At 59.4% G+C, this 27,967-nt stretch overlaps 1 protein-coding gene across 5 annotated transcripts; it reads right to left on the bottom strand.

Moving 5' to 3' along the window:
- Window positions 1-54: 54 nt before the first annotated feature.
- On the bottom strand, window positions 55-27,934 carry LOC117653508 (bestrophin-2). 5 transcript variants are annotated; one of them, XM_034399218.1, is made up of 13 exons: window positions 27,553-27,934; window positions 13,489-13,599; window positions 12,012-12,183; window positions 11,556-11,685; window positions 9,059-9,297; window positions 7,242-7,373; window positions 6,679-6,786; window positions 5,213-5,473; window positions 3,743-3,979; window positions 2,715-2,867; window positions 2,129-2,348; window positions 1,886-2,043; window positions 55-1,803 (listed from the first exon to the last, which is right to left on the bottom strand). In XM_034399218.1, exons 1-13 carry the CDS (start codon window positions 27,621-27,623, stop codon window positions 1,267-1,269), a joined length of 2,529 nt encoding a protein of 842 aa, XP_034255109.1. In that variant the 5' UTR covers window positions 27,624-27,934; the 3' UTR covers window positions 55-1,266. The 5 variants fall into 5 exon arrangements, with proteins under 5 accessions (XP_034255109.1, XP_034255110.1, XP_034255112.1 ...); XM_034399219.1 differs by having other exon boundaries at window positions 2,129-2,333; XM_034399221.1 differs by lacking the exon at window positions 5,213-5,473.
- Window positions 27,935-27,967: the final 33 nt, after the last annotated feature.

Genomic DNA, 27,967 nt, shown 5'->3' with positions numbered 1-27,967 from the left:
TCTTTTGTAGTCAATGGTCAGATAGGAGCAAAACAAGAAAAAAAAACGACTGAGTGAAGCACATTCACAGCTTTTAATTCAAAAAGTCACTGAAACAGCCTACACAATGTTCTTATAATTAAAAATTGTCTAACAAGGGGAAATAGCCAATCAGCTTCCCACGTGGATACATAGCTTGAACGTGTGAGAATAAAAAATACATGGTCCTGGTAAGACATTTAATCGATAACAACGGTGATCTGTCATATTACATACTATTCAAACACACAACAAAAGACAGGTATACACTTATATTTAATTGCATTCTTCTACATTTAACACAGTTGACACAAAATGCTACCATCTGGTCTGAAAAACACTGACTGTAGGTAAAAGCGTATACAAAAAGTAACACCTCCTTTGACTACCACATCATAATGGCAAATCATTCATTCAAAACAGCCCATAATGATCACAAACGCAGTGTTATTCCATATACTCTAGTTTAGAACAAATAGTATAAATTAACAAAAGGCATTAAGGCACATGAAAATACTTCGACTTAGTCAAACCCTACTTAATTTCTAGCCTAGGTATAGTCTGAAACTTTTGTGCCAGACTATTGGTTTTAGTAGATTACAATCAGCTTGATTTCTAGAGCTTAGAGATAAAGTACAAAAAGTCACCCAAGACCTTGCTTGAAGCAAACATTGGCACAATACTTCAAACTTTGTACACTTAACTCCGTTAAAGGCAAAAACAACTCACAATTGCTACCTACAATATCTACAAAGGATCACATAAGTTTCAAATAAGAATAATTGATAATTAGTAAACAAATAAAAACTAAGTGTCTCATACTCTCATAAATAGTTATCCTTTTCATGAAAGTCTGCTTATTAAAAAATTACAAAAATAATCTTATCAGCTGTAAAATCTGCCACACTGTGAAGACACCACTACTTCTACTCACATTCACACACGCACACCCAACAAAACTGGCACAAAAAAAAGGTCACATCCCATCAAGCAGAAAGACAAAAGGTACTCATAAGAAATTGGTTACTCTAAACAATTACATTAAAAAGAATGATCACAAGTCATCACACTGACTGGAATTCATGTTTTAAATATACCGTCATAGCAATAAAATTAATCTTATCAGATCACGGTTGCCTCGGGACAGCTCCCCAAAGCGTCCCTCGTCATGCTTGCCCGACAACACCACTGCGGGACGGAGCGCTGGGCCTAGTCTACGTGGACTGGATCAGCTTCAAGAGTGGGCCGCTAGACGTACACCTCGCCGCGCTTGCTGGGCGCCCCGGTCTTCCTCTCGTTCTTCCTCCTCTCCACCGTGCTGGCCGCGCTGGGCGCCAGGCTGTTGGAGGCGCTCCGGGGCGGCGACGCCGCGGGCGTGGAGGTCGGCGTCGTGGCCGCGGGGGCCGCGGAGGTCGAGGGGGCGGGCGTCGGCGTGGCGGGCGTGGCGGGCCGCGGGGTGGCCGCGCCGCCCTCCTCCTCCGAGCCCGACGCCGACCCCGACTGGCTGCTCAGCTCGGTGAGGGTGACGGCGGCGCGCGGCGGCGCCGACGAGCGCACCGGGCGGTGCGGCCCCGGCGACGCGGTGAACAGGATGGGCTGCGTGAAGGTGACCGGCGTGGCGGCCAGCGTGACGGGGCCCAGGCCCGGCGACAGCACGGCCTGCGCCAGGGCCTTGGTGCCCACGTTCAGGTGGTGGTGGCCGCCGGGGGTGCTCACCCCCACGCCCACCACGCTGTGGCCGTGGCCGTGGCCGCCCTCAGCCTCCTGGATGGGCGTTAACAGCACCTGAAGAACCAGCATTAGTTATTGGTTGCAAGTTCCGTCGTGTGATTTGAGGGTGCTGGGTTAAACTTGGTGGCGGGCTCACCTGGACCACGGGCACGTCCGTCGGGTAGGTAGGCTGCTGCATCATGGACGACGGCGTCCCCGGCGTGGACGGCGCCGACCCGTTCGCCTCCCGAACCACCACGCCGAGGTCCCGGGTCACGTCGGGGGTGGGGATGCGAGGCCGGTTCTTCAACACGTCTGTAAAAAGCAACAAAAACAGTAAGTAAATAGTTCTCCAACGATCTTGAGGAATAATTGTTAACCAAATGAAAGGTCTCATTACTTGATCTCTTGTTCTGCCCGCGGCTGGAGCGCCTGTTGACGAACCGCTCGTAGATGGACATCTTGGGCTGTCGCTCCTGCTGCTGCTGGTGCACGGGTAGCGTCGTCAGCCCGGGCGGGCCCAGGCCCTGCATGCTGGCCTGCATGGCGCCCTGCATGCTGTGCGCCGACACGGGCCCGGGGCCGGGCAGGCCGCCGTTCTCGCCCTGCACAAACGAGATCTGCATTACGTTCGAGGGTCCTTGGGCTGGCCCGGCCGCTGGCCTGGGATGGAGGCAGAGACTGATTCCGCGAGTCGTTTTCGTCGCTCTGTCTCTCCTCGCACTCACAGAGCGTGCCGCATAGGTTCAAGAGAAACAGAGCGACGAAAATGTCTCTCGGGATCAGTCTATAGCCTGCGCCTGGGTTGTCGGCATCCCACGCGCGGGGGTGTGCGTTGGGCGGCCTACCCGCGCCGTGCGCCGCCCGCCGGGTAGGCGCCCCGCACGCAGCCCCGCCCGCTGGGCGGCCTACTCGCACCTCGCGAGGCGCTGGGCGCGGGGAGGCTGCCTGCCGCGGAGGGCGGAGGCTCAGGACAGAGGCCTCACCTGTGAGTAGACGGAGTTGTGCCGCGGCCTGTTGCCGATGGCCGTCCCCGCCGACGAGTACGTGGTGCTGGAGGAACGCACCGAGCCCATGCGCTGCATCTGCCGCTGGAACCAGTTCTTGCGCCTCTCCACCAGCGGCGTGTCCACGCTCTCCTGGAAGACCACAAGCGTTCGACCGCATTCCATCGGGTAATCGTCAATTAAAACCTGAACGCTCACGCTCCACCCCGCCTCACCCCGCCCGAGCTACTGGCCCTTGGCTTTACGCAAACCGGAAGGGTCACTCACCGCCAGCTTCGGCCGTATCGGATTTTAGTGCCTTCATTTGGCATGCGACATGCCGCCAAAGACACTGCCCGGCGGGGCGGGGCGGTGGAACGGCCAATTATGGAGGCATTAGCGGCCAGCCTTCGCCGGCCCGATCGCCGATGCGACAAAATGCAGTGGGGTCGCTTCCAAGTATTGCTGCAAAGTCTGTGGCCTGTGGCGGCACTCCAGTGGACTCTAGTGGACTCCGGGCAGGACAGCCCCGAGGAGCGCCAACAATTAACTAATCTGGGTTACGACGGCGTGTTTGCCAGCAGATTCAAGGAGTGAATAGTCCTAGCATCAGACGCCTAGGAACGCGACGCCCCAGAGGACGAAAGAGTCATGAGTAGGACTTCACGTTTGGGTAAGATATACTTTACCACCCAAATTTTGGGTGAGGATGATCCTTATTTGGGTTTTCAAACCCAAATTTTGGTCATAGTAATTAGCTTTTAGGTAGACCACATTTTGGTAAGAACCCTCCATTTGGTGATAAAATAATCCTCACCCAAATTTGGGTGATATAGTGTACCTCGCCCTTGAGGGCATGACAGTCCTGCCATTATAAGATAATTAAAATTTTGCTTTGAAGTCCTACGTATATACCAAGTTGCCCCCCCTAAGGGCATGATCAACGCCACTCCAAGGGCGTACGTAGTAAATCTTTGACGCCCCGTGACGGCATAAGGTTTCCGCCCCCATTTCCCCAGTGCACGTACGTAGTCGGCGTATACGTCCTCGGGGCCCAGCTTGTTGCGCTGCGGCATTAGGTTGGCGTAGAGAGCGTCCGAGTCCTTGACCTTGTAGTCCTCGGCGCTGCCCTTGGGCTCGGCGCGGCGGTAGCACTCGGACGCCACGGTGTAGGGCAGGTCCTTGGGCACCACCTCGTCCCAGTACTGGTCCTTGAGCAGCTCGGGGTGCTCCTCGTGCATCTCGTCCACGATCATGTAGGCCGCCTGCAACCGGGGGCACAGTGTAAAACGGCGCTCGACGAACAAAAACAATAAAGTTGAATTGAGTAAAAGTCAGTGGTACTCTAGAAACGTACCCAACCTGTAAAACAAGAACAAAAGAAATAGTCACGGGGAATGATAGCGAGTGGATGAAGTAAAACGACCCAGCACCACGAAATCTAACTCCTTGAGCAACCATCGCATGAAGCCAATCCACTCCACCAAATCGTGTGGTGCGAAGCGGGCATGCACTCAGTGAATCAGTCTGCCACCGCCACCGGTATGGGTACTCCAGCAGACTGATTCCGAGAGTCATCTTCTTCGCTCCGTCTCTCTCATCCCCAAAGGGAACGCGCCGAAAGTGCGAGAGAGACAGAGCGACGAAAGCGACTCTCGGAGCTAGCCTGCAGAGAGTGGGCAGGGGATGGGGGTAAGCGGGGGTGTGAGGGCTGGAAGCGGGCGACCTGAGTGTGGCGATGTTGCGTGCCCCATGCTGGGGCCAAACCATCTGCAACAATCTCAGTTGTTTGATGGAGGAGAATTTAGAAACCGGGAACAAAACGCGAGAATCTAGAGTAAGCCGCCCGACGTCCGCTCGCCACTGCCCGCCAGATCCCAACCCCCGCCACTCAGTTCCAATTCTACTCGTCGAGGACTCGACGGCAAATGATCTGGATGGACATAGTTACCTCCAATTTTTCATAACCTTTCTACGGCCTGCGCACCAACCGCCAGGAACGCCAGCAACCCCAGTCGACATTGACATTGAAATTAGTCATCGGATTTTGAAATGGATTGGCGATACAGGAACGGGTGGGACGACGTGGAGTGCCTCCACTGCAAATCCTTTGATAAGTTTGCTTGCCACTCCAGTGGCGCTCCATTTTGCATGCCAAAATTTGTCCTTCTAGTCCAGCGGCGTACTCGGAAATTGACCAAATTTGGCACTTGGGCTTGCAAATGTTGGTGTTCTTAGAGGGCGATCCGGGGCCACATGGTCAAATTTTGCTATATTCAAAACGGAGCGCCGCTGGAGTGGCAAGGAAACCTACCAGCGGGTTTGCACTGTCATCGACTCATCGTCGCTAGACTTTTAGAGCTGTTCCAGGACTGACTCGTCACTGCGCGGGGCGGGGCGGGGCGGGGCGGGGCGGGGTTCCTGCGGCGGTGCGCGGCCGCAAAGGGCGTGGCTGCGCCGTGGCGGTCTGCCTGTCGGGTCGTCGGGCGGCTACTCACGCTTTTCAGCCAGGGCCTCCTCTGCTGGCTGGGGTGCTCCTCGCCGGCGGGCCGCTGCTCCTCCGTGCCGGCCGTGCCGGTGGCCGTGCCGGGGGGCGGCACGAACAGGCCGAGCACGGCGTTGACCGCGGACACGACGCCGCCCCACAGCAGCGCCAGCAGCCCCGGCCCCCGCCCCCCGCACAGCAGCGGCGACACGTCCTCGTAATCCTCCTCGGAGCCCGGCGTCTCGCCCAGGCCGCGGCGGGCCACCTCGATGTTCTACACCATGCAAAAAGCGTCACCGACACCGCGCGGGGCCGCAGCGGGCCGCAGCACCGCGTCAAAGCTGCGCGCCTCGCACGCGTGACACCACAACCAACTCGTCACGCCCGCCCGCCGACCGAGTCCACACGCCGCCGTCCTCGTGGCTCCGTCTCCCTCGCACCCACGGGGCGCCCCGAACCGGTGCGAGAGGGACGGAGCGACCAAACGGTTCGCGGAATCGGTCTGCCAGGAGGCGGACATTAGTTAGTGGAAGCGTGTTAGAGAAAGCAGTGACAATAGGCAAACAATATCTGCTCGTTTCGGCATAAGTTTTTCACGCAGTTTCTCCCACACAAGGCAAGGCGCGGCCCGACGAACGTGTTCGCCTCAATGAAGTGCGCTGTGCAGAGCGTGAAAGTGCGGAGTGCGGACAGGAAAGCAATCTTGACCCAGACTAATGAGCATGTCAATACAGACCTCCCCCCCTACCTCTCACCTCACAGACAGCCGGCCGGGATGGCAAATTTTCCACCCGAAACGTGTCCTCGTATATATTCTCCCCGTGAGGCCGACCGGCCGGCCGGCAAACGAGGGTAAGCCCCTCGCCGTGCCGCGGAGAGCGGTCGCTCCCCGTACCGCGCTCCCGGCACAACAACAACGCCTCGCAAACAAGTTGATCCAGAAATGATTGAAGAATCCCCCCATCGACGGAGCCAACGGCCACTCAGACAGCCGCTGCAGACGGCCGGATTAATTTCGATTAATTTCGAGGGTCGATTCCCTATTCTCGCTGCCGTCTTCGCCTTGCGAGATTCCCGACCTTTGTCCAGTGGCGGGCCGCGGGCCGGGGGCCCCCGCCACTGCACACGCGACGACGACGTCGCCGTCGTCCCCTCCCTCGGCGAGGCCGCCGGCAGACTGATTCCGAGGGTCGTCCTCGCCGCTCCGTCTCTCTCGCACTCGTGGGGAGCCCCGTACTGGTGCGAGCGAGACAGAGCGACGACAACGACTCTCGGAATCAGTCTGGCGGCGGGCGCGCAGCGCGGGGCCTCGCGGTTGGGTTTGAAAGCGAAAGCGTTAGTAGCATAAAGGCATTGCGGCCAGGCAGAGCGCGGCCGGCCGGCATTGCCGGTGCCAAGCGTGTGTGTGAGTGTGTGTGTGTGTGTGGCCGGCCTGCGGTCAGCGGCCGCGGCGGCTACACTACACTCCGCGGCACCCACCTTGATGTGCCGGTCGATGAGCCAGTTGAGCTCGATGTCGTCGTCGTCCTCGCCGAAGGGGTTGATGAGCACCTCGGCCACCTTGAGCCAGCCGATGTAGAAGCAGAACTGCGCAGGAGGCGATACAATACAATCGTGTCGTTGATTCGCCAAGGGCGCCGGACGCAGGACGTGTCGGATTTCGGACTCGGCCGCGAGGAGGAGAAGCCCCTCCACGGCGACGCCACTTGGCTCCGCTGTCTTGGCACCGTGCCGTGCCGCCGTGCCGCCTTGGGCACTGCGGGGCGTGCCGCGTGCCGCGTGGCACCGCGAGGACAGCCACAGGACATGATACGGTGTGGCCTGCCGGCCTGCCGAGCGATTCAGCAGATCGGTTTGTCTCTCGCACCCTTACGGAGAGCCCCACGAGTGCGAGAGAGACAGAGCGACGAAACGACTCTTCTGGATCGCTCGGCTAGCCGGCCGGTCAGACCGCAGCGAACAGCAAGCGGCATCGGCGGTGCAGCGGATCGCCTCAAGGGACATTCTCGGCGGCCGAGTCGCGACACTGCAGGCAGACGCACCTGCAGGGACGTGAACAGCGGGAAGAAGATGTCGGGGTCGCCGGTGACGGTGCCGTCAGGGTGGCGCGTCTCCACGAACTGGCGGCCCATCAGCTGCGCCATGAAGTACGTGTACACGGACAGCGTCACCACCTGCAACAACACAGAGATGTAGAGTGCCAGTTGACGAGGCGGCCTCGACGGCGGCCTCGACGGCGGCCTCGACGGCGGCCTCGACGGCGGCCTCGACGGCGGCCTCGACGGCGGCCTCGACGGCGGCCTCGACGGCGGCCTCGACGGCGGCCTCGACGGCGGCCTCGACGGCGGCCTCGACGGCGGCCTCGACGGCGGCCTCGACGGCGGCCTCGACCCAGGCGGCCTCGAAGGCGGCCTCGAAGGCGGCCTCGAAGGCGGCCTCGAAGGCGGCCTCGAAGGCGGCCTCGAAGGCGGCCTCGACGGCGGCCTCGACGGCGGCCGCGGTGAGGACTACCTCACCGGGCGGACGCCGCGATAGTCGACAACGGGCGGCGACGAGAAAGACCTCAACGCGGGGCGCGGGCGCACGACCGACGGTGTAGTCCGCGCTCGTTTCGATAAGGGGTTCGAACGACGCGGCCGGCACGCCACCTGTTACATCACCCCGCCGTGCTGCCGTGCCGCCGCCACGCTCCGCTCGCGTCGTCATGCCGCGGGACGGGCCGGGGCTGCCGGCCCGCCGGCTTAGGGCGTGAAGGTTGCGGCGCGCCGGCCTGCAGCCAGTACTGCAGTGCAGGGCTCCGCTACCGACCGCTGCCTCTGCGACCCGACCCGGCGTCCTGGCCGCGGCCAGGGCCGGTCCCAACGACCGCCACGCCGTGGCCACGCCCCCGATGGCGTTGCGCCACGCCGCCGCACTGCCGCACTGCAGCGCGCCTTGCAGTGGACTACTGCAGCCCGATTCCGAGAGTCGTTTTCGTCGCTCTGTCTCCCTCGCGGCTGCGCCATGAGTGCGAGCGAGACGGAACGACGACAACGACTCTCGGCATCAGTCTGCTGCCTGCCGGTGCACAGACTGCAGTGGCGCAGACATCATTAAGCGCGCCGTAAATCCGCGGAGGGCGCCAATTGCAGCGGCGCCTGCACCTGTCTCTCTCGCACCTGTGGGGCGCCCCGCGGCCGCGCGTGGGTGCGAGAGAGACAGAGGCCCCGCGCGCTATAAACTCAATGACAAGTGCATCTCTTCTGCTGGCGCGCCGCGCGCAGCCGCGCCTCGCCGAGCGCGTCGCGAGCTGCAACACCGCGGCTGCAACAACGACTGCATGCGCGCGGAGAGGAACAGCATGCAGCCCCTGCCGGCACGCCGTTTCCGGCGCCGCGTGGGGCAACGCGGCAACGCGAGCGGACTCATTCCGAGAGTCGCTTTCGCCGCTCTGTCTCATTCGCACCTATGGGGGACGCCCCATGAGTGCGAGAGATACAGAGCGACGAAAGCGACTCTCGGAATCAGTCTGCAGGGAGTGCAGGCAATGCATCGGATGGCGCGGCCGCGTTAACGGCAGCGCCTTGGCAGCCTTGCGTAAATACTGGGACCATTGTGCGTGGCGAAACTCGGGGGTGGGTGCGCCTGCAACTGGACCGACCCCGCCCGTCATGTCGATACCCCGCGCGTTGGCTATCAGACGCACTCAGCCGGAGGCGGTAAAAGTCCAAACCAAAACGACCCCGTCGATCGTCGATACTCCATCCACAAGGTACTTCGCCTGCAGTCGGCATCATTGACCGACACACTGCAATTCGCGCGGGGGTACCGCCGGGGTACTCGCGACTGACTGTGCCCAGAGCCCTGCAGTGTACCGTACCTGCGTGTACACCAGGGGCACGCACACGGTGTCGTAGCCGATGAGCGAGCCCAGGCGCCGTCGGATGTCGGACAGCTCCTGCAGCATGGTCTGCACCACGTGGTCCGACTGGATGAGGCCCTCCTTGCGCGCGCGGTTGATGATGTTGGTGGCCCACACCAGCGGCATCCAATACTTGGACATGGGGCTCTTGCCGTCCATCAGCTCGAAGATCTTCTTCTCGCACTCCATCATGAAGCCTGCGGGCAGATAGAGGCACTTTCAGTGGACTGATTCCGAGAGTCGATTTCGCTGCTCTGTCTCATGACGCCCCATTAGTGCGAGAGAGACAGAGCGACGAAAACAACTCAAGAACCATTCACAATACATAAGTAGCCGAGGTTAACACTCTCAAATCCTCACTTTGCCAAATCTGTGCAGCGCGTCCGAAAAGTACCGTCCCCGCCACGAGTGCGCGTCGCAGGGCGACTAGCATGGGAGCCGCCCTGCCCCGCCCTGCCCCGCTCGGAAACAGGAACAGGGGCAGCGGGCGCACACTCGGAGCGTTTAATGTCGGCGCCGTAGTCGTGTTCCCACCGGCGCCGGGATTTGGATTCGGAACCGAGCAGGAGAGCCACGCGTTCAGAACCAACGCCACTCCTCTGCCGAAATTATTCCTCTTTTTGTGTGCGTTGTTGTGGTTTCAAGTACGGCACGAACGCTTCGCGGTCGCCTCGCGTGGACGGCCGCTAGATTGAGAGTCATTTTCGTCGCTCTGTCTCTCTCGCGCCTGTACGGGACGCCCCACGATTGCGAGGGAGACAGAGCGGCGAAAAGGACTCTCCGAATCAGTCTGCCGGATCGGTCTAGTTCGGCTTGGCGCTTGGCGCGGTGGGAACGAACCGCCAAAACCTCCACTCCACAAGAAGCTCGCGGACGGGTCGCCACATTAAAATCCACCTGGCAACCGAGCGGGGCCCACTGGCGCGTGAAAGGAAAAACGAGCGTAAAACGTCTTTCCAGAAAAAGAAGGAAAATGCGGGAAAACCCGCGGCGACACTGCACAGCGAGCCAGAGAGGACCAGTTTAGGTGGCCATCAACTCGACGTTAACGGAGCTCAAATGTCCTCAGAGGACTTGAATTGACTCGAATCCAACACAGGATGTGTTGGATTCCTCGTTAGAAGGGCAATCCAGAGGTAGCCTCAACGCCCGGTTCCAGAGTTTTCGAGGAGTACACTACAAACCGAACTGTCTACTGTACTTCGTGCACACTTACAAGTGCTTAACTACTAGAAAAGTACCCATTTACAACTGCATGCTTGTCCCCCAAACTCCATGCTGCGCACACTTGTGAGTGAGTACTTGCTAAGTATGCACTCGTGAGTGTGTGCTTAGTCGCCAGTTCGGTTTATAATATCTGAGGCTCCAGCCACGTGCCTGGCCAGCACTGCGTCCGGCTGCGTCCGCCTCCACTCCACGGCCTCGGAGTCGCCGCGAGTCCCTGGCGCGCTTTGGCGTCCGTCGAGTCGATGAGGCGCCGCCTGCCTCGCCGCTCGCCGGCGTGACGGTCGATCGGAGCGTCTCTGCGGCCGCCGCGACGCCCGCGACGCCAAGCACGGCGTCACGCGAGTCGCGCCACCCAAGGGCACCCCGTGCTCATCCCGCATCCAGCTCCCTCGCACTCACGGGGCGGTCTGCGGAGAGAGGAGAGAGAGAGAGAGAGAGAGAGAGAGAGAGAGAGAGAGAGAGAGAGAGAGAGAGAGAGAGAGAGAGAGAGAGTGCGGGCGGAATCAGTCAGCAGTCCCCGAGTCCGCCATCGACGCCGAGTCGGCGGTCGGCCGGCCGGCCCGGCCACGTCTGGCTCGCCAAAGGCCGCCAAAGGCCGCACGCGCACGTCCTGCGGACAATTATCTACTTCCCACGACGGCGAACGTGCGGCTGCAATTCCACCGCCAGCCTGCCGCGGCCTGCCGGATTCGGAAACACATATATTTTTAGAAAAAGCTGCGCGAGAGGGACGGAGGAGGAAGAGAAATACTAGAAAGACTCGCGAGTCCAGAGAGGGAGAAGGAGACGGCGCCGAAAGACGCGCACGCGCTCGCCGCGTGGATTTCCATTTCCCACATCAGTTCCAGCCGCTTGGGCGCCTCGACGCCCCGCCGCCATTAGCGCGTCGTCTGCCGCGTCGTGTTTACAGTGAGCAGCTAATTGGCCGGCCGAAAGAAACAAAGATAGATTCCTTTCGCATCAATTTCCAGGCAGTTTCCGCGCCGCCACCGTCCCTCTGGCCCTGGCCGCGGCCGAACCACCACGTCCCCGCCAGTGCCGACGCGCCGCGAAGCCCCTGCAGTCCAGCGCTAGGCACCCCCGCACACAGCGCTGCCGGCGGGTTGCCGCCCCGCCCCACTAGCAGCTTGTTCCTCCCCCAGCAGCTTGTTCCAACCCCTGCTTTGTTCCTTCTATGCGTTATTCGTCCCCCCCCCCTTCCTCCCCTGTTCCGCCCTTCCAGCCTTACCCGCGTCCACCATGTGCTGCCAGCCGGGGAACCTCTTCTTGACGCGCACGCTCACGTGGTTCAGCGTGATGACGTAGGCCAGCACGGCGTACCGCACGATGTTTCTCCGCATCAGGCGCCCCCGCTCATCCTGCAACAGTGGCGTAACAAAGTGAGCAAGCGACCCATCGCACCGACCGACCCATCGCGGGCCTCAGCCGCTCATTTGCTGTTCCACTGGTAACAAAGGCATAAAATCTGCGACTTACGCCCCTGGGGCCGCGCTAATCGGTTGAAGTCTCTGGAAGAGGCGAGAACTGGTATAGGACTTCTAGGAAAAAGTTTAATGCCCTTTTAAAGGAATGTTGACTCTTAAAGGGCATAACAGCCCTGGTATGCCCTTAAGGGCGTCGTTTTTTTATGCCTTTGTTTTGCCAGTGGTAAACAGTCAAAGCCAATGACCTTGCTGGTACTCACCACCCCCGGGATGGCGGCCGAGACGAAGAGCGCCAGCGTGTCGGGCCAGGGCAGCAGCCGGTACTGCTCCCACCAGCGCTTCACCACCAGACTCACGTAGAAGCCCAGCACGAACGACATGGGGATGGTCTCCCCGTGCGAGCCGAAGTACGCCCGAATCCTCTCGAACTGCCTGCAACAAGGCCAGCGCTGTCACCATGCCGGTCACCATGCCGGTCACAAACGCGTCGTCATCCTCACTAGTAAAACTAAGGCCTAACATTACGCCTTCCGGGGGACCTACACTCCGTAAAGTCCTTCTCGAAGCTCTTGCACTCCTGAATATATGGGGCAAAATGCCTTGAAGCGCAAGTTCTAGGCCTACGCTTGAACGGGGCGTACAACTGCGCTTTAGTTTCACACAGTGCTCGGCCGCTCCCCTCGACTACAGCGTCGATCAGCCGCTTGCTTTGTCGGCCCGCTTCTTCAAACCGGTAAATAAATAAAAACGAGCCGTTAAAAAAGAAACCGGATTCGATTCCGCTCCACTAGGGAGCGGTGGCCGGGCGTCGGATGGAATCGGATTCATCCTTCTAGTATTTATCCTCGACGAACGGCAGGCCGCGGGGAGAGGCTCTCTCTCTCTCTCTCTCTCTCTCTCTCTCTCTCTCTCTCTCTCTCTCTCTCTCTCTCTCTCTCTCTCTCTCCGGCACAGCCCGGCGGCGGCTCCCAAATGCACGCCACAGCCACGATCATCTGCCCGAGCGGCGCGGCCATGGCGCAGCACTGCAGACTGGGAGTCGTTTTCGTCGCTCTTTCTCTCTCGCACTCACGGGACGTCCCGCGCAGGTGCGAGAGAGACAGACGACTCTCGGAATGAGTCTGCGGCGCAGCGTCAAGCTGTTCAAGCGCGACACATGACAGCGCCGTTACGCCGCGCCGTTTCGTTCCCAGAACGGGCAGCGCGTCCACTACACTGGCCACTGGCCTAGCACTGCCGCGGCACCGCACCGCCACCACGCCGTCTGCCCCGATTAGAGCAAACTATTGTACTGTACTAAACAAAAATGCGGCTCACAAAAAAAAATTGTCTTTCAAACGAGAAAAATCATTCGCAGAAAGATAAAATGCCTAAGAACGTACGAAGCTGCTTTCCAAGTTTTGCAGTCGAAGAATAAGTTTGCATGTCTGAAATTAATTCATCTCCAAACATTGAAGGGGGGAAATAAAAAGGTGTAAATAAACAGGAGCGACACGTCTAGCGCTGCCGCGCCCTACAGTGCCGCGTTAAACGTCCCAGACGCGGCTCCGCGGCCCCTTGTTCACAATGGCGGAAAACGCGGCCAAAGAAGGTAAAAGTCCCAGCTGTGCGTGACGTGCAAAAACACGTGCTGTGACGTCACGTCACGGTCACCACTTTCTCCCGCTCTATGACTATGACGTCATACCGGCTCGTCGGCCGGATCGTAAAGCGTTTATCTTTATTGTCATTTCTCACCTCTGCTGCGTCTCGTTGAGTGCGTGCCGGTAGATGAGGTTGATGGAGAAGTACAGGCAGAGGAACACCAGCAGCTCGCGCCACACCAGCTTGTACACGCTACCCCGCCATCTGCGACAAGAGAGGGGGCACTGTTTAAACTTTGGAACCTACACTCACTGGTAGAAAAAATTACGGTAAAGGTACGGATGTGTGCTCACTAAATGCAGCTAAATGCACTCTAAATGTAGGGTGCCCAGTAACTGGGCGCCTTTGTCGCCCGCCCCACTTTTTAGGGTGCCAAATGTCGCCCAGTTTCTGGGCACCTTTGTCGCCCAGTCTCGGGGTGGACTAATCATGCAGTAACCGGCCTTCTCCCATGGCCGAGCATGCACAGGTGTCTAGTTCCTGGGCGACTAAGGTGCCCAGATTCTGGGCACCTATGGCACCTTAGTCGCTGCTGAGCCATGGGTGAAGGCAGGTTCCTTATGGTTTGTCCAACCCAAGACTAGGCGACAAAGGTGCCCAGAAACTGGGCGACATTTGGCGCCCTAAAAAGTGGGGCAGGCGACAAAGGCGCCCAGTTACTGGGCACCCTACATTTAGAGTGTGCTTAAGGACTTTTTGATAAATACTGTTTTAGGCATTTCAAATAAAAAATATTATAACTGTTGCCTGTGCAGGAGTACGTCATGTACAAATTGTGCGTCAATTAGGTTCAATTTTATAAATTCTTAAAGCAACGCAAATAATTTCCCCCAATTGTGTATTAAATTGTACTCATGCATGGCTATGGACAATAAGTAAAATAGCCATGAGGTTCCGCTCGCTATGCGTTTGGAGAAATACGGAAAACCAGTCCGTACTTTTTCCGCATGCCATTATCATTACATTTTCCGGACTGCGGGAATCTTTTCCTACCACGAGTGCCACGGTGTTTTCCCATTTGTGTCATGATAATTTCGGGCTCGACTTGGCAGGTGGGGTCGCAAACGGTCGCAAACGCAGCGGCCGGACTGCTTCGTTTGTAGTTTTTGTTTGTGTTTCCATGTTCGCCGCCAGCGCGTATTGTCGCTACCAGTGCCGTGAGTCACACAAGTCATGCGAGTCATACCCGGCGGCGAGTACCGAGCGAGTACCAGCCGAGGCCGTAAAGCGAATCGATTGTGCCAACCGCCGCGCCAACAGACCCGAATAGACTCGAGTGGGATTCGAATACGACCCGAATACGACCCGAATACGACCCGAACAAGGGTAAGATGAGGAAGAAAAGTACAGAGTAAGAAGAGTTCACGCCTCCTGTGATCTACTGTGCGTATCGTAACTTACAATTCGTTTACAATTGACAGGGATTTCACGCAGATTTTCATTTTGAGTTCAAACAACTGGTCGAAGGATGGCTCAAAGTCAAAAAGTCAGTAAGGGTGTGTACTTTTACCCTGTACTTTTCATTCCCAAAGTACCCCTACGAATCGAATGCAGCCGAATGCAGTCGAATGCAGCCAATCGCACCCAAATGAACCCAGTACCCAAATGTACCCGAATGTACCCGAATGTGCCAGAGTGTGCCAGAATGCACCCGAATGCACCCGAATACAGTCGAGGCCGTCAGGGATAGCGCCGGAAGTGCGCGCACGACACAGGAAAACAAGACCTTCGGCCGCGACAATATTCGCACAAAACAAAACGCCGAGCCACTCCACTCCACCGCGAGTGACGCAAGCCTCGACGCACGTTCAGCGCCGCTTCGGCGTTCAGGCAGCGAGGAATAAATATCCGATGCGCCAAAGGACGAACAAAAGGAGGGAAGTCCCTAGCCAGTGGGGCACACTGCAGCCTTCGGGCCGGAGAGGGAGTTCCCTGCGTGTTCCACCTCAACAGTTCCACACACACACACACAGTCACACACACACGCACACACGAGCAGAGAGGTTTGCATGCCACCTGTCTGGGAGACAATGAGTGTTGATTTGAGCACGCCACGCCACGGCCTTCGCGCTCGCGTTCCCGGGTACCGGTCGTCGTCCTGGTGATCTTGGAAGGGGTCCTGCATGCAGGAGGGGTACGGCACCGCCGCCACCACCTCTGGCCGGCGAGACTTGGAGGCGAGCGAGACCGGGCGGCGCCGGCCATCGTCACACTGCGGACCACACCGGCGTGTTTTGCTTTTGCTTCACGCTCCGCACACCCGGCTAGAAATAGCAGCAATTAATAAAGCAATCGGCCGGACGGGAAAAACAACGCCGAGTGGAGATGATGTCCAGCCATTCATTGGCAGTCAATCAGCGAGCCGGCGGCGCGATGCGCGGTCAAGGCCGCGGCGAGGCCCCGCCCCCACCGCCCCCCGCTGCCCCCGACGGGCAGCCAGGCAGGCAGGCAGCCAGCCAGCCACGCCCCGTGCGACACCGCCACGGGCTTCCTGTCTGCAGAACATCGTCAGGAACACCTTGAGCAGGGTGTTTAGCGCGTCGTCCAGTTGGGTGCGCGGCGGTGGTGGTGGTGGTGCTAGAAACTGCGGCGGCGGTGGCGGTGGCGTCGGCGGGTGTCGCGCGGCCATAAAACACGCACGCCGCACGCGCGCGTCGCGCCGAAAGTGAGTGGCGAAACGCGGTTTCTAACTGGCCGAGCGGCACTTGGCGCGTCCGTTCGGCCGTTTCGGTTTAGACAGCGCCGTTTCCCCGCCGCGTGCTGACCGAGTGCAAACAGGCGGCCGGCCCGGCGAAAGGCGCGCCGAAATGACACACCTGGCTCGCAATAATGGCGGAGCAAAAATTGAGTGCGCGCGCCATTTTCGACTTCTCCCGCCAAAAGGCACCACAGGCGGCACTTCCTGGCCGGAGCCGCGGATCGCGTTTCCGCACAGTGGGCCAGAAGACCGGCGGAGGCGGACAAAACTCTGGACGCGTTTTGAGCTCCAGAGCTGCTAAATGGGACTCGAACCAAACGTGTGGCCCCACCAATGGATTCCTCGTTCGGAGAGCAATCCATTGGTGGGGTCGCACGTTCGGTTCGAGTACCATTTAGCGACTCTGGAGCGTCTAGAGTGTTGTCCGCCTCCGCCGGTCTTCTGGCCCACTGTGTTCCGTCGCCGCAGAAGCCAGAGGCCGCCAAAGGCCGAGAAGGAGGTTGCCTCCACATTCCACATATCCGTCGGCCAAATCATAATCATCCCGTTTCAATTCCCTTCGGCGAAATTGGAAACGCGGCGCGCGTCGGTCGAGGCGGAAGGCCGGAAGGAGGGGGCGGTGGGGGCAGTGGGCCCACCGGGGCACGGCCCAGGCTGGCTGGCAGTGGACGATGTGCGACGAGCGAGGACAGAGGAGGGGCGGCTCTAGAATTGCGTTTTCGGACATGTCACACCGTTTTCGTCCTTTCAGGTGGAGTGTCGTGCTTGTTGCCTTTGGCTTCCCTTAGGGCGCACAGTGGACCAGAAGACCGGCGCAGACGGCCAAAACTCTAGACGCATGTTGAGCTTCAGAGTCGCTATACAGGACTCGAATCGAGCGTGTGACCCCACTAATGGATTTATCTCCGAACGGGGAATCTATCGGTGGGGTCACACGCTCTATTCGAGTCCTGTTCAGCGGCTCTGGAGCTCAAAATGCGTCTAGATTTTCGGCCGCCTGCGCCGGTCTTCTGGTCCACTGTGGGGCGGTGCCAGACCTGACGGGGAGGCAGGCCCCCCTCCCGCTTTTCGGAGCCGCCACTGGGATCGAGTACGGTGGCCGAGGCCGACGCCGTCGACGCCGCCGCCGCCAAGGATCCCAAGGATGGGGTGGAGCTCCTCCCGAGGTTCGATAACACGCAGGCCGCACGTCAAGAGACCGGCTCGACGCCAAATTAGCTCGTCGTGCAACAAGCAAACAAGGCACGCCGCCGCACGCCGCCGCACGCCGGCACGAGGCTGCAGCGCGTCGTCCGCGTCGTCCTTCCCGGGAGCCGGCACCGCCACGCCACGGCAGGCAAGCCCTAACCTACACGCACGCACTGCCCGCCAAAACAAGAACGAGTTTAATGCTCTGGTCAAGCCGTTCGCTGGGCCGTTGGTTCGGCCGTTCGCGGAAGGAGGACCGGGGCAATTTCTTCATCTTCCTCCGGACAAGGCTGCCTGCAGCGGCAGCGCGCGGAGCGAGCGAGTCGCGAGCGCGCAGGACTGACTGCCTTTTTGGAAAAGCCGACGTGAAAATGATGGCTTTGTTCGGCTGCGCGGCACGAACTGGGTGGAGCACGCCGGAACTGGGCCACCGGGGTACGCGTCGACGCCGCGTCGTCGCATAGCCGGGACCGCGCCGGAGGTCGTGGAGGCCCCGGAGGTCGTGAAGGTCCCGGAGGTCCCGGAGGTCCCGGAGGTCGTGGAGGTCCCAGAGGTCGTGGAGGTCGCGGAGGTCGTGGAGGTCGCGGAGGTCCCGGAGGTCGAGGAGGTCCCGGAGGTCGTGGAGGTCGCGGAGGTCGTGGAGGTCGCGGAGGTCCCGGAGGTCGTGGAGGTCGTGGAGGTCCCGGAGGTCGTGGAGGTCGTGGAGGTCCCGGAGGTCGTGGAGGTCCCGGAGGTCGTGGAGGTCCCGGAGGTCGTGGAGGTCCCGGAGGCCGTGGAGGTCCCGGAGGCCGTGGAGGTCCCGGAGGTCGTGGAGGTCCCGGAGGTCGTGGAGGTCCCGGAGGTCGTCGAGGTCCCGGAGGTCGTGGAGGTCCCGGAGGCCGTGGAGGTCCCGGAGGCCGTGGAGGTCCCGGAGGTCGTGGAGGTCCCGGAGGCCGTGGAGGTCCCGGAGGTCGTGGAGGTCCCGGAGGCCGTGGAGGTCCCGGAGGTCGTGGAGGTCCCGGAGGCCGTGGAGGTCCCGGAGGTCGTGGAGGTCGCGGAGGTTCCAGAGAGGAGGGAGAAGCCGCCCCCCGGGCCAAGGTGGTGCACACCGTGGTGCACGACGTGTCCACCGCGTCCACCCCGCCACGCCAGCACGCTGATCCCGGACTGCTTCCGTCACTCTGTCTCTCTCGCTCTAAGCGGTGTGCCATATGGGTGCGAGAGAGACAGAGCGACGAAAGCAGGGTTCAGAATCGGCCTGCAGCACGCTGCCGACAAACGTGTAGTGCGGACCTGCAGAAGGCTGACTCCGAATGTCGTTTTCGTCGCTCTCTCGCACCTTCGCGGCACACCCCAAGAGTGCGAGAGAGACAGAGCGACGAAAACGACTCTCGGAATCCGTCTGCAGGGCGCCACAGGGCTGCATCGTCTGGGCCGCGGCCGGGGAAACCCCGTGGCGTGGCGTGGCGTGCCACCCACGCGCACCAAGTGTCGCCAACACAGCGGAGCGGGCGACAGGCGGGCTCACGTCGCGTCGACGGCCGCGGCGGTACAGTGGCTGCCGCGCTGCCGCCACCGACACGCACGGCCGCCAACTTTATGTAATGTGTCACTTAGTGAGGGACGTGCTTATGCAGATGAGGACGTCTTCATTCCTATGGATTACGGGAGCCGCTTCGTTGCTTTGGATTAAATAAAGCGGCAGCTGCTTCCAGTTGACAACTTGTAAATGGAGCTGCCGCCGGCAAAGAGAACGCGCCGCACTCTCTTTCTCCCTCCCTCTCTCCCGCTCGCACGGGACGCCCCATGAGTGCGAGAGAGACAGAGCGACGCAGACGCCTCTCGGAATCGGTCTGCAGCAGGCACGTTGATCGTCCCGCCGGGAATCAAAGCGACTTTAAAGGGACCCGATTTCCCCTCTTTTTCCCTCCCTCTCCTCTTTTTGTCCCTCTGCCCTGATCGGCCCGATGCCATCCCCGGCGTGACGTGGAACTAAACGGTCAAGGCCTCCGCCGTGCGCCGCCGGCAGCGAGGCGCCCAGTGATGCGCGGCGCGGCGTCGCGGCGAACGCCACAAACTTGCCACTGACTGGAGAAACAAAAACACACTGGAAACTCTAAGGCGGCGGCGCATATCCGCGCATCAGGAGACTGATTCCGAGAGTCGCTGTCGTCGCCCTGTCTCTCTCGCACTCGTGGGGCGTCCCGTTTGGTTGCGAGAGAGACAGGGCGACGAAGGCGACTCTCGGAATCAGTGTGCCGGCAGCAAATTGCAGTCGGTGCACGGCGCGCGCTCCCGATGAGCAGCACGGTGGCACTCGGCGTGCACGCCGCGGCCGCGTGCCACGCCAGGCCACGCCAGGCCACGCCGCCGTGGCGCCGACGCCGGTTCGTTTTCAGGCTGGTGGAGTCAAGGCACAGGCATGGAGGCATGGCGGCGCGGCTCGGGACTCGAGATACCCGGATATCCGCGCATCGGCGCCGCAACGCCTCAACAGCCCGGCCGCCCAACACGGCCAGCGCCGCCAGCGCCGCCAGCGCTCGGCACGCTCCACTCGGAAAACGGCTCGGTCGCCCTGTCTCTCTCGCACCCCTGCGGACCCTGCGCGCCCCATGCGTGCGAGCGAGGCAGAGCCACTAGAGACCTAGGTCTCTAAGAGCCACAAGGCGCGTCCACGCGCGGGAGAGTGGCGCCTGGCGCCCGCCGGTGCAGAGGGCGCAGAGGTCGGCCAGCCGACGACAGTGGCCAGAGCGGAGCGGAACACAGTGGGCCAGAAGACTGTTGGAGGCGGCCAAAACTCTAGACGTGCTTTGAGCTCATGAGTCGTCAAATGGGACTCGAACCGAACGTGTGACCCCACCAATGGATTGCTCTTCGAACGAGGAACCCATGGGTGGGGTCACACGTTCGGTTCGAGTCCTGCTTAGCGACTCTGGAGCTCAAAACGCGTCAAGGGTTTTGGCCGCCTCCACCGGTCTTCTGGCCCACTGTGTGGAGGAGGGGTGCGAGTGCAGGAGTGCGCGAGAGAGGGATAGCCCGAACTTGTGTTGGTTAGGTTCCACTGTAACGCGACGAGCGATCCCCGGTGCGTACCTTCCGAATTCCCTCCGGCAATCGAGTGCTGCTTTTCAACCCTTCTTTCCAGTGTAATCTGCACGGCGAACGCCTCACAAAGGCACACCACAGCACACGGTCAGGCACTAACCCCGATACTTATCGCCAGACCAAGGCCACACACACACGCGCGCCACATGCATTCACACACACACACACACATGTACGACCTGCGCGCACGCACAGGCGCATCCCCAGGCCGAAATGCCTTGGGTACACACGAGTACGTCCTTTGCCCATTTTGTTGGCCGGGACGGTCGGGACGGCCGGGACCCGAAGACGAAAATATCGGTGACGGCGACGGTCATGGCGGGCGTCCGAAGCCACGACGCCGCAGTCGTGCCGCCACTGGCCGACACGTCGCCGCCGTCGACGCGGCCTCCCTCACGGAGCGCGAAGTCTCTCTCTCTCTGTCGCACACCAGGCGTCCCACAGGTGTGCGAGAGAGACAGAGGAGCGTTTCGGAGCGGCGGATTCTTATTCGGCCTCGGTGCAGGATGTGGCCGGAGTCAGCGCTAATCGGCAGCGAGTCGTGATTGTTCGGCCCCGCGGCGCGTCACCATGCCCTGCCATGCCCTGCCATGCCGCACCACCACGGTGTGGCAGCACACTGTGGTGCCTGCAGGCGGCAAAGACTCTAGACGCGTTTTGAGCTCCAGAGTCGCTAAACAGGACTCGAACTGAGCGTGTGACCCCACCAATGGATTCCTCGTTCGGAGAGCAATCCGGTGTCACACGATATCTCCATTTAGCGTGTTGAGTGCAGTCCCGGCGCTGCTGGGGCCTGCATGCAGACTGCATGGGACCGTGACACCAAAAGGGCGTGTGCACCGCTCCCCCCCCCCTCTTTCCCCCTTTCCCAACGGATACCCGTCAACCGGAACTCCGTCCGATTGATCACAACAGATGCACCAACCGGATACGCGTTGCTCGCTAATGCGCCCAGTGCCCTTCCAAACTCACCAAGTCCAGTCGCTTACAGTGACGGATCCAGAGGCGGCCTGAAGGAGGGGCAAAGAAGCACTTCTTGCCTACTGAGGAGCGAAGAGCGCCTTTTTTCCGACCTTTCAGGAGGCGGTCTGAAGGCCCAAGGGGTCCTTTTGCTTGTCCACTAGGTCCCCCCTTGGCTTGGTTTACCAAGCAAAGCCAGCCACTGCCTGCCAGCCAGCAGACGAGTAGCCAGACTCGGCCACGTCGCACCCGTTGCCTACACTCCAAATCCAGGGTGTCTAGAAACTATACGCCTTAGGCGTATGCCACAGAAATGGAACTGCCTTAAGGCGCCTTGATTCTACACGCCAAAGGCGTATACCCCATTGAGCACCTTTTGTAGATAGAAGTTAGCATGTGAGCACCATTGGTCGAAGGAAAGGTGCGTGCATTGTACACACCCTGGATCATAGGCACTGATCTCAACAGGACTCTAGGTGCGTTGAATGCAAACACCGCCCTTGGCCGAGGCCATGTCTACCGAGGCCTTAAAGGGTGTTTACATTCTACGCACCTTGAGTCCTGTTAAGCTCAGTGCCTATGATCCAGGGTGTGTACAATGCACGCACCTTTCTTTCGACCAATGGTGCTCACATGCTAACTTCTATCTGCAAAAGGTGCTCAATGGGGTATACGCCTTTGGCGTGTAGTATCAAGGCGCCTTAAGGCAGTTCCATTTCTGTGGCATACGCTTAAGGCGTATAGTTTCTAGACACCCTGGATTTGGAGTGTAGTTACAAGCGGATTGTATGAAAAATTGCCTACCCATCAGGCGTTTCACCAAGGGTCATGGAGTTAAGGGTAATACCCCCTGGCCTGCCAGCCAGCGAGTCCAGCCAAGACGGCTAAGCAAAGCGGCAGCAGCCAGGCAGAGGCCCCCAAGCTGGGCAAGCGGTTAGCCGAGCCGAGCTAGCCGAAGCCAGATAGCTGGCCTGGCGGCAACAATAGTGTCGCGTCGGATTTGCAAATCAAAGCACCCTTATGGTGCAACAGCAACACATCTCCCTCTCCTCCCTCCGACCAACACGTTCCACTTTCTTTTCCCATAAATCCGAAAGGGTTCCGTGACGTCACTCGCAAAGTGAAGGCAATTTCAGGTAATTGAACGCAACCACATAAAGGAGGGTCAAGTGTCGCTTCCTGCTGCGCTGCTGGCTGCGCTGCGGTAACTGACGTCAGCCAATCAGGGCGCGGGCTGGGCCAGGTGTCGGCGGCGTGACGTCTCTCTCGGCCAATCACAGCGGGGCCCAATGCGGGTCGTCACACAGCCGATGGCGGATCCGGGGGGTGGACATGGCACAGTGGATCAGAAGACCGGTGGAGGCGGTCAAAATCCCAGACGCGTAGCTCCAGAGTAGCCGAATGGGACTCGAACTTAAGGCGTGACCCCACCAATCGATTGCTCTCCGAACGAGGAGTGGGGTCACAAGCTCGGTTCGAGTCCAGTTCAGCGACTCTGGAGCTCAAAAGGCGTCTGAAGTCTTGGCGGCGTATGCATGTGCAAACCGAGGGGGAAACGACTGAGAAATTTTGTGTACATCGGATAGGGATAACCCCGGATAACCCGCGGATTACCTCCGGATAACATCGAAAAATTTCCAGGATTACCATTGGATTGCGCTGGATTACCCCGGATTACCTCAGAATTTCCCCGGATTACCCCGGATTACCTCAGAATTTCCTCGGATTACTTCGAAATTTCTGGTTATCCGGATAGCGGATAACCAATTTGCCGTACATCGGATAACCGAAGTCGTTTCCCCCTCGGTGCAAACCCGCGCGAGGTACGACGCGAAGTGACGCGGGCGGGACCCGCGAAACGAGCGATGATGCCTCCCGCGGTGTCGGCCTCGACCGGAGTGGGAAAGCGGCTCCGAAATGTAGTGCTCTGACTGTCGCAACCCTCTGCACGACGAGACAGGCAGTGGCGGGTCCAGGGAGGGCATGCGGGGGGGACAAAGCAGCGCCCCGAACGCCCCGTTCGGAGTCAGCTGCTGCAGCGCCAAGCGACGAACCGCCGCCGAACAATCGAAAGCTCCAAAGCACCGCGTCGCACACACTGCAAACAGAAGCAGCCCCTGGGGCACTGAGGCAGCAGCAGACCGATTCCGAGAGTCGTTTTCGCCGCTCTGTCTCTCTCGCACTCATGGGGCGTCCCGTAAGGGTGCGAGAGAGACAGCGCGGCGAAAACGACTCTCGGAATCAGTCTGCTGCCCGATTGCATCCAACCTGGAGGGAGGGGACGACCGTGACGGCAGGCCGTCTTCGTCGCACTCATGTAATAAAATGCGGAGCAATGCAGAGGTCAGCATCACACACCTCCCCCTCCCCCTCCGCCGCCGCGAGCCGAGCACTGCCGAGCCGAGCCGGGGCGTTGCTTTTACATCAATCAAGGCGAAGGTGATGACCGGCCAAAAAACAAAAGCAGTCTCGATAAGTAGTGCCGACTTGGCGTTGCTTGTTTCGCATCCCGTCCAACCTGTTCTAGGCACGCCCGCCGAGCGCCGGCAGTGCTGGCAGCAGCGCAGAGTGGCAGGCGCAGCATCTCAGCATGCGTGGCATGGGTTTCGTTTTCAGTTTCGTCGCATCTTTACCAAGCTGTTTCAGGTTGATTCCAAGCGTAGGGGCCAAAAAGACTATTGGCAACCCTTGGCATCTCGATAGCCCCCTGAATGATAGACAAAAAGACACTCTTTGACCCTATTAGGGAAGAAGTGCCACTTTTCCACTTTGAGGCAAGAAGTGCTAAATTGCCACTGTAAGTAGGCAAGGAGTGCTACATTGCCACTGTAAGTAGGCAAGGAGTGCTACTTTGCCATTGTAAGTAGGCAAGGAGTGCTTCTTTGCCTCTGTTAGTAGGCAAGGAGTGCTTCTTTGCCCCCTCAGGCCGGCTCTGGATCCACCAGAGTTTCATTCTGGAGTCCTTAAGTTTGTTCCAGCCGCTTGTCGCATCGCTTCTCTTTCCTTTCCTGGCGCTTTTCGGTTTCTTTTCCCGCTGCACTTGACTGCACTGCGTTGCACTTCGATGCCTGCAGTGTGTCGGCCCTTCGGCGCCGCTGCATCGCGCCAAGGCACGGCCAAGGACACGCTCTGGAAAGAGCCGCGTCGGCTAGTTCATTAAACTTTTTCCCCCTCGTTTCATTTTTTTGCTCCGAGTCAATCACTTCTCAAAGACATTGGAAAGGAGCGGCCGGGCAGAGCAGATTCCCAATCGCCCGGCCGGCAGACTCATTCAGAGGGCCCTCTCGCACCTGTACGGGACGCCCCAAGCGTGCGAGAGAGACAGCGCGCCATCGGTCTGAGGGCCGGCCGATGGGCAGCGGCTTCGACAACGCCTCTCGGCCGTCCAAATTAATTGGAGCACGCTCGTGGCAGTGGAGGCGCAGCCGAGCATGAGCAGCGGGCGTGGAAGCCGTTTGGGAAAGAGTTCGTTTCCGAGCGTCTCACGCGGAAGCGTGTCCCACGGCTCTCTCTCTCTCTCTCTCTCTCTCTCTCTCTCTCTCTCTCTCTCTCTCTCTCTCTCTCTCTCTCTCTCTCTCTTAAGAAAACTGATCCAAAACGCCTGCAAACCAACGGTTAGGCAACCCGTCGAGCGGAGCGGTCTTCAACAGCAGCACGGCCTACCTCCCAGGCGCCTTTCGCGCAAAATGTTTGCAGACAAATCGTAAAAACTGCACTCGTCATAGCGAAAACACGCCAAGAAGCAATGACTCTGCATGAATCATGAATAATTTGGGATGAAACTACTCATCCCTGCCCCTCAAGATTTTTAAAATAAAAATCTCCCTTGACGAGAAGAAAGTCCTTCATCGCAACCTCCCTCTGTGAGTCCAGCAGGCTGATTCCGAACGTATACAGCGATGTCAACGTCCTGTCTCTCTCGCACCCCTACGGGCCGCCCCGTGGGTGCGAGAGAGACAGAGCGACACAGGGAATTCCTCGTCGTCGTAAACGTCGGCTTGCCGAACGCCCGGCGGCTCTCGGCCCGGCCCGTGATTTGTGAAGGCCTTTCGGTTACTCCTCGGTCGCCGCTCGAGGCTTCGGCCCTTTGGGTGTATCAGCGTCGCCGTCGTAACCGCCGTCTGGGACGCCCCGCGGGGCCTGTGGCCAACACACTAAACGTATTTGCACAAATTTGGTACGCGACTTTACACTTTTCTGAACTCACACTCGTGAGGAATTCACACAAAATCGTACGCAAATAGGCACATTATTGTGCGATTGCACGCAAAAAAAAAATGTAAGAAAATCTTTAAAAGAAAAACTGCGTCGTGCAAAACTGTCCAAAAGATTTGGTGTGTAGGTCCCTCCCGCGTCGGATCAGCGAGGCTGCCAAAATCACCGGCACTTGCGTAACAATCAATCCGCACATAACAGTCAGTGTCCCATGTGCTTGTTGTTGTTGTTTTTGTTTTTTTCGCTTCCCGCGGCTCCACCGCCACATTGGCGGCCCGGCCGCGCGGCCAATGGAACCGCGGCATCGCACTGACGTAACGGCGTCCATCCATGTCTCTCTCGCACCTCGATGGGGCGCCCCATGGGTGCGAGAGAGACAGAGCGACGACTCTCGGAATCGGTCTGCAGGCGCGGGCCGCGCGCCGACTGAGGCACTGTCCTGCGCAAACCATGCAAAGCCCGTCGTTTCGGCCAAAAGGTGACTTCACGCGGCTTCAGGGAAAAGGCATTGGTACTCCTCGAGCAGGAAGGACACACGAGTTTCTCATAGCCTCGGCGTTCCAAAGGGGGACGGAGGCATGCACTGCAAATCCCAGAGGCGCTTGACGTATTGTGTTTCAAACCTGTGGTTATATGACGAGGGGCACACGGACGTTTTCGTGTACGAAGTTTATTACTCGGCCTGACATCCCCCACCTCACCCCACCCCTCTGCCCGTCCCGCGCCGCTCCTCCAGGGCCGCGGGCTATTCTGAAGTCGCAGTGCGAAAGCACGGGGATTCAAAGCAAAATTTTGCAATTGAATTTCAACATTCTTTCAGGCAATACTGCAATACATTCACGCAGCAATACATGGAATATGAATAACACACTTAACTGTGATTATTTCGACACTGAATGAAAGCACAACAAACGATAAAAAATAAAAGATTATACGTGCCGTTACAGGTTGTTGCATAGTTCTCTACACGTCAAAACACACCGCCGCCACCGCCGCATACTGGACGCAAAACTGACTGAAGAAAGAATGTGACGCAAAACTCTGCTTCCTTTCCACTCGGAGCGCCAGGCCGCGCTGCGATGCCGCGATGCGGTTTTCCTGCTTTGCGGCGTCAGCTGCTTAGTAGCATTCCCTTACGAATGCCGAAACGAACCGCCCCGCCGCGCCCGCCACTCCGTGTGACGCGTCGGCGTGTCCCCGCGCCACTCAAGTGCGTTCGCACTCCCAATTTCCCAACGCCGTGAACTCAAAATACTGAGCCGATCCTCAATACCACTGCAACTTAAATACGTCGTAATACAGAGAAATTTGTTCGAAATATGAAGAAACCGGTCACAAGTTACTGAGAACTCCCAACTATATGTTACGACCTTCGCTGTGCTGTCATAATACTGAGCGTTTTGCTCATGGAGGAAAAGTTCAGTGAGGTCTTGAGAGTGTGCAATGTCTCAACCAGCACCCACATTTCCCCCCCCCTCTTCCCAAACAGTTCAAATTTTTGCTATGCTCCTTCCACTTCTTAAAATTTGAAAATTCCTTCTTCTTTTCGACACCGCGGTCGCGTCCTCATGGCGCGGCGTCGCCGTGTCGCCACCTTCGAGTCGAACGAACAGCGGCCGGGCCGTCCCTGTCACGGCGTGAGTGACATTACACAGTGCTGCGGGCTCGCGGCTCCGCGGCGCGCGGCCCCAGCAGACGATATGGAAATTGATCCGACGCTACGCGTCGCGACGCCTCGAGACGGCCGGCCGGCGCGCCGCCGGGGCAGCGCCGGCACCGCTAGACAGCTCTCTAGGCTAGGCTAGGCTAGACCAAGCTAGACTAGGCTAGACCAGGCCGCGCTTGACGTGTACAGGGAATGCCAATGTTTGGCTGCAGACGGGAGGACGCACCGGCGGCCAAAGTCCCGGACACACTGTCGGCGCCACCTGCAGCGGCGAGGCAGCGACAGCGGCGCCAGCAGACGACACGAAAACGCTGCAGCGCCGCTTCGCCGCATCAATGCCACTCACTTGTACAGTATCCTCCAGAAGCAGCCGAAGCTGCTGCCGTTGGCGACGAGCTTGGAGTAGGTGACCGTCATCCTGGAGGCCGGTGGCGGCGGCGGTCGACGGCGGCGGCCCCGCCAGGCACTACACTCCTATCAGATCACTGCCGGGGCACCGACAGGTGCCGCGGGCCTGGGCGGGCCGGGGGAACACGCGCGCACACACATCACCAACACCAACACACGCGAAACGCGACACGGGCGTGACACACACAAACACACGCGGATGTGACAGGACGTGACGCGGTCGACGCGACGCGGCCTGGGTTGCCCAGGTACTGCGGTAGGCCTGGCGCTCTGGTCGCGGTGCTCGCTCTGCTCAGGTGAGCGGCCACGGTCGGACTGACTGGCACCATGCCTGGCACCGGGACGGGACGGGG

The sequence above is a fragment of the Thrips palmi genome, unplaced genomic scaffold (assembly GCF_012932325.1).
Source record: "Thrips palmi isolate BJ-2018 unplaced genomic scaffold, TpBJ-2018v1 HiC_scaffold_8, whole genome shotgun sequence".
NCBI classification, from domain to species: domain Eukaryota; kingdom Metazoa; phylum Arthropoda; class Insecta; order Thysanoptera; family Thripidae; genus Thrips; species Thrips palmi.
Note: the sequence above shows the minus strand (reverse complement) of the source record. Positions and strands in the feature narration are given on the sequence as shown.